The 6,248-nt window shown below is 34.1% G+C and overlaps 1 protein-coding gene across 1 annotated transcript; it reads right to left on the bottom strand.

The window, feature by feature from the left end:
* Window positions 1–2,848: 2,848 nt before the first annotated feature.
* On the bottom strand, window positions 2,849–3,175 carry LBD1 (LBD domain-containing transcription factor). Its single transcript, XM_003516377.1, has one exon. The coding sequence runs from the start codon at window positions 3,173–3,175 to the stop codon at window positions 2,849–2,851; it is 327 nt and encodes a 108-aa protein (XP_003516425.1).
* Window positions 3,176–6,248: the final 3,073 nt, after the last annotated feature.

Genomic DNA, 6,248 nt, shown 5'->3' with positions numbered 1-6,248 from the left:
TTGGCTAAGCCATGTCTATTAGTTTTGATACTATGTACTCTGTAAAACATACTTTGTTTAATTTTGAACCATTTCTAGGGAAATTTTCAATTACATGAAATCTTAATCTTTGAGCACCAACTCGGTACATGAGCACCAATCTATAAGCAATTTAAAAGTTTTTTTGTTATTTACATCCCACTTCAAGTTCCTTTTTGACTACATGTCTTTTTGGTTTGTTTTGCTTAAGTATCATGGCAGGATGACACCTTGACTGTGTTGGTCTTCTTGACACGGGTTGTTGTTGACATAATTATCAATATGATAGGAGAGTCATAATTATCAGTATGTTAGGAGAGCCCTCAAGGCAGTCAACACCGTACAATGGGTAGCAAGCTTTCTACGACGGTAGTCACATCATCACCGACGTAGAAGACAAGCTTTCTAGGACGGTACTTACGTGAGCACCATCTTCAAAAGGTTACGTTCTACGTCGGTGTTGACGTCAGCACCGTCTTAGAAAGCTTGCTTTCTAGGACGGTGTTCATGTAAGCACCATCCTAGAAAGCTTGCCTTCTAAGACGGTGTCATCCTAGAAAACAAACTTTCTAAGACAGTGTTCACGTCAGCACCGACGTAGAAGGTAAACTTTCGAAGACAGTGCTCACATCAACATCGTCTTAGAAGGTTGGGTTTTTCTAAGATGGTGCTTCATGGACTGTCATTCAAAGTGTTTAACTTTCAACGATGTTAGCTTCAAAGATGGGCATGCACCATCGTTGTATGTTGATTACGACCGTCATAGAATACCAACTTTGTAGTACTGCACCTAATTGTCACCCATATACTCTTTCTCTCCTATTCATCCATTTATTAATAAAAAAGATGCACATGATAAACATGATGCAATATAAAACTGTCATTTGGTATAATTATGTTTTTCTCACATGTCATTTTTTATTAGGAATCGAAATAATAAAACAAATATAACATTATGAAAACAATTAAAAAGTAAGATGATAGAGTTTACTAATGCATCAATTCACATTGGAAATAAATAAAAAGTGTGGGATAAGATAGTTGATATCATGTGACAAAGAGGAATAAAAAAAATAATGTTATAAAAAGAGTGTTTTGGAATACTATTACTCAAAAAATATTAGGCAAAGTTATTTTATAAAAAATGAAAATTTTCTTTATTTGCTCTGCATCCTTAACAAGTCATAATTATTGTCATATATTGGGTAACATTTTTATTTTTCTACACATCTTTTGTGCATAAAAAATTTGTCGATGTGTTTTTAATTGAAAAAAAAAATGTATTTAGCATATGCTAGAAGCATAACAATGCTGCTTGCTCTTGACAATTGTAGATTACTAGTGGCTATGGAAGGATATGCCCCTACTAAGGCATATCTGAGCAGTAATGGCAGCAAATGGCATAGCAACCCCAACATCAAAAGCTATGAGTTTACATTTGCTTATTTCTGTTCATTCAATCACCAACTAACAAAACAAATTCAGGGACAACAAGAATATTAAAAAGTGAGAAAATTTTAATGGTTAAATCCTTAAATTAAGCAATTTGTAATTGAGTCCTTAATCTTTTAAAATGTTTGCAATTGAATCCATAAGATTTTTAAAACCGCCACATATTGCCATTTTTTGATGGTTTCAAGCTACCACAAACCAATTTCAAGGACTTAATTATAAAAAATTTACAAGATCAGTCTTTTTTTTTGTTTGGGACTTAATTAAAAATTCCCACATAGTCTAGGGACCTACTCATTAATTTACAAGATCAAGGACTCAATTACAATCTTTTTTAGTTTTGGTGAAGTGCTAGCAAAGATATCATCTCACTTGCATTACCATAGGTTGCATTCAGAAGCCCTCCAACTAAAAATATTCAACCACTTTCAATTGTCACACAATATTATTATGAAAAGCTTAGTGTTGCATTCTATTTTTCAATTACCATCATCCTTTTCTTGGTTACCTAATTCACAATGTTCAATTTTCATTGTATTAGCTTCTTATTGTATGTAAATCATGAGAGATTAATATGTTTTAGTTTTTACCTGTGGGGCCGGTGTAATACACAATTTGCCTTCAATTTTGAGAGAAAAATCAAACAGATTAAAAGTATTAGAAACATGAACTTCAATATATATATATATATATATATATATATATATATATATATATATATATATGTATGTATGTATGTAGTGACTATATGATGTAAATATAGGAAGTGAGATGCAAACTTACTCAGTAAGGAAGTTGACACGTTTAGCTAGAGGGGCGAGTCCAAGTAGGCTCAAAGAAAAAATCCAAGGCTATATATGGTAGAAAAGTAATTAAATATATGTAATTAGCTACTTCACTAATGCTTTTTAGCAAGTGCTATCTAATGTGCCAAAGCTATTACTCTTACACCACTTATTAATCAATCTACTTTCACTTGTCTAACCCTGAAACTACAAAAAATTACTTTAGCTTGTTTAGCAACCTTGTGTAAATTACATCCTATTAGCCTCTTATCACTAGGCCCATTGCGGTGAATTTATAACATTCTCAAGTTAATAAACAATCCTGATGTCGATTTGGGTATTATCATCATATCTATGTAAGCTAACTAGTACATTGACATGGTATATATGTAAGAAGTAATTAACTTGAAAATAATGGAACGGTCTATTTCATACTTACTCTTCCAAGTCTATAAAAATTTGCAACAATAGCTAAAGGGAAAACAAGAAAAAGCACTGCAAGCTTAGTCCCAGAAATGACCTCTCACAAATTGGTTGTGAAATTGCAAGCATTTGGAAGCTAACTTTGGTGTCCATAAATAGACACTTATTTGTTACATTTGGACAAAGGTTCTTTCCCTGTGTTGGTGCAATATTTGCACTTTTAATAGCACTGAGATTGCCCCAACACAACCATAAACCGGATCCTCTATCCATGCCTCGGCTTCATAGGCCAGTGAGTTCACTGCATCCTCCCTCTGGTAGGGCTGCACCTCATTTTGAAGCTTGCTCACGTTGCATGCTCCAAATATCTTGTGCATATTGGCGAACTTCTGAGGCTCTTTTGGAGGGAAATATGGGGAGAAAATGCAATCCATCATGCATTTTCTTAAGAACTTGCAGGCATCACAAGGAGAGTTAGAGTAGCTAGATGAGGCCATGATCTTTACTGCAATTATACCAACTATGAATCAAGCACGTACAATAAAACAATTTACTCTCAAATGTTGGAATAAGTGCTTACGATAGATTATAGGAACAATTGACTAATGCTCACAGAAACATATTGATCTTCTTTAATATTTATATAAGCAATAAGGAAATAATTCATTAAAGAGAGTACAAATTGAATGGTACTCTAATTCATGAGTACAACGTTTAAGATAACATTAAAATCAAAATACATTACAATATAATTGACTATATTCTGAATCTTGTAAAAAAGATAATACTATAGATATTGTTTAAATTGTAAGTAATTAAAACTATGAAGAAAAATCACCAAAAGACTAGTATATCCATTTCTTGAGAATTGTTTAAATCTAACAGTGGCTTAATTAATTGTATAGATATGTACCAATTAACACACAATAAACAATATAAGCTTTTCAAGCAGAAAAAAGAGTCTAATGGTTAGTCTAGATATGTACCACTTTGTTTGGTTTTGAGCAGTTATATGTATGGCCTTACTACTCCAACTAAGATCCTACCACCCATCCACATTGACATCTGTCAAATTATCTAGAACAAACTGAAATCAATGAAATTAGATTAGGAGTGTTGATTCAAACAACTGCAACTGCCAGTAAGTTGAGATTGGAGTAAACACTAGTTTGCAATCAAATAATCACCACTAAGCAAGCAAGCAAGCAATAAATTTGCTAGCTCAGGTGAAGCAATTTTGATAACTGATGGTGTGCCCCTTGCAGTTTACAAATCCGGCCATCATCTATCAGTTTAAATAAAACTTTATAATGTAAAATAAATAAAATTGAAAAGATGTTGACCTCTTTCTTTTGATTGGGTCCCACTCTCCAAGCACTCTCTCTTCACCGCTCACGGTGGTGCCACCACCACCGTCGCTTCCCGGAACCTCCTTGCCTAGGGCGAAGCCTCGCGCCTCTACTTCTGGGACTCAAACAGTCGATGTCTCCATTGCTTCTCTCCGTCTCAGCGACCCCAATCCCTTTTTTTGTCCTTTTTGCTTCCCCCTCTAAGGTCCTTCCCCCCCTCTCTCTCCCTCCCCGCATTTAGGTTTTGGTGGAAATGGAATCCAATTTTAATTGGTGGTGAATTTAAAATAGGTGTTGCAAGTGAACGTGGTACTCGATTTTGATGTCCGCAAAATCTCCATCAACAGGAACAGAACAATGATACTCCTTTTCGATTTCGAGACACTCTCTGTTATGTACCTCTACGGATGCTCGTTGTCGAGGAGGCAGAGGTCATTATGGAACCAAACTATTACGACATGATGAAGGGAAACATTGAATGGGTCACAGGGACGGTGGGGATCGAGGGAGAGAGAGGCAATGTGAATGAATTTAAAAGGGAAAACCCTTTCGACAAAGATGAGTTTTCAAAATCATCTTTAAAATTTTGGTATTTAAAGTCAGTTGTTAAAGAAACCGACGTCGTAAAGCGTTTTCAGACAGTTTTAAGAAAATCACCTTTAAAAAGTTACAATTATTTACAAAATTGTCATTGCTTTACATATGACATCAATTTTTATATAACCATCGTAAAACTTGCATCTTAAAAGAGTCTGTTTGTAGTAGTACACACCCAATATCTAAATGAATCTGATAATCTCATTAGTAGCATCAAAGTCCCTCCTCTCGTTGTTGAAAATGTAGATGCAATTGCCTTTGGTGTTTTGATGATGAACATGATGATATGATGCAATTGATGCAAATGGGCTTTTCAAGATTAAATTCAAGACAATACTTCAAGATTACAAGTCACAACATCAAGATGATCACTAGTATATTAGGAAGGGAATTCCTAATTGAATTAGCAAAAGGTTTGGCCAAGTAATTTAAATTAAAAAGTGTTTTTCAAAGGATTTACTCTCTGGTAATCGATTACCAGAGGATGTAATCGATTACCAGTGGCCAAATATGTTTTACAACAGCTACTAAAATTTGAATTTAAATTTTAGACTGTGTAATCGATTATACAATTTTGGTAATCGATTCCCAGCAGTTAATAAACGTTTTAATTCAAATTTTAAAAGCTGTAACCGATTACACAATTCCTGTAATAGATTACCAGACAAGATTTTCAGAAAAATCTTTCTAAGAGTCACAACTTCTCAAAGGTTTTTTTCATGACCACCAATGGTCTATATATATGTGACTTATAACACGAATTTGCTCAGAGTTTTTCAGAACAAAAGTATTTATCCTCTCAAAGAGCAAAATCATTTTATCCTCTTAAGAATTCCTTGGCCAATTCAATTGCAATTCATTAAGGAATTATTTGAGTGCTCAACCTGTAAAATCTATCTCTTTCTAGAGAGATTCATTCTTCTTCTCCTTTTAATTCTCTAAGGGATTAAGAGACCGATGGTCTCTTGTTGTAAAGAAATTCTAGACACAAAGGAAGGATTGTCCTTGTGTGTTTAGAACTTGTAAAAGGAATTTACAAGATAGTGGAACTCTCAAGCGGGTTGCTTGGGGACTGAACGTAGGCACAAGGGTGTGGCTGAACCAGTATAAATCTGAGTTTGCACTTTCTCTTCCCTTAAACTCCTTTGTTTATTATTGCTTTATATTCATATTCAAAATTTTTTTATTTGAATTAATATTTAAGAAGTTCATTGTTAAGGGAATTTATAACTTGAATAGAAAGTGAAATAGATTTTTAATTGGGGAAGTAGTTTGGAATATCTTAATTCAACCCCTCCTTCTTAAGATATCTGAGGCCACTTGTCTAACAAGTGGTATCAGAGCTTCATTCTTGTATAAAGTTTAGAAGCTTCAAGAAAAAGATGGCCTCAGCAAACTCCTTATTTCCAAAAGGGAATTCTATCAATAGACCTCCAATCTTTAATGGAGAGGGTTACCATTACTGGAAAACCCGAATGCAAATTTTTATTGAGGCAATAGACCTAAATATTTGGGAAGCCATAGAAATAGGGCCTTATATACCCACCACAGTAGAAAGAATTACAATAGATGGCAGTTCATCAAGTGAAAGTATAACTATAGAAAAACCTAGAGATAGATGGTC

This window comes from Glycine max, chromosome 1, assembly GCF_000004515.6.
Source record: "Glycine max cultivar Williams 82 chromosome 1, Glycine_max_v4.0, whole genome shotgun sequence".
NCBI lineage: Eukaryota > Viridiplantae > Streptophyta > Magnoliopsida > Fabales > Fabaceae > Glycine > Glycine max.
This window is presented reverse-complemented; position numbering and strand designations above follow the sequence as displayed.

What these genes read in the sequence shown, in the direction of transcription:
- LBD1 (XM_003516377.1), bottom strand. Translation starts at nt 3,175, where the DNA reads ATGGCCTCATCTAGCTACTCTAACTCTCCTTGTGATGCCTGCAAGTTC.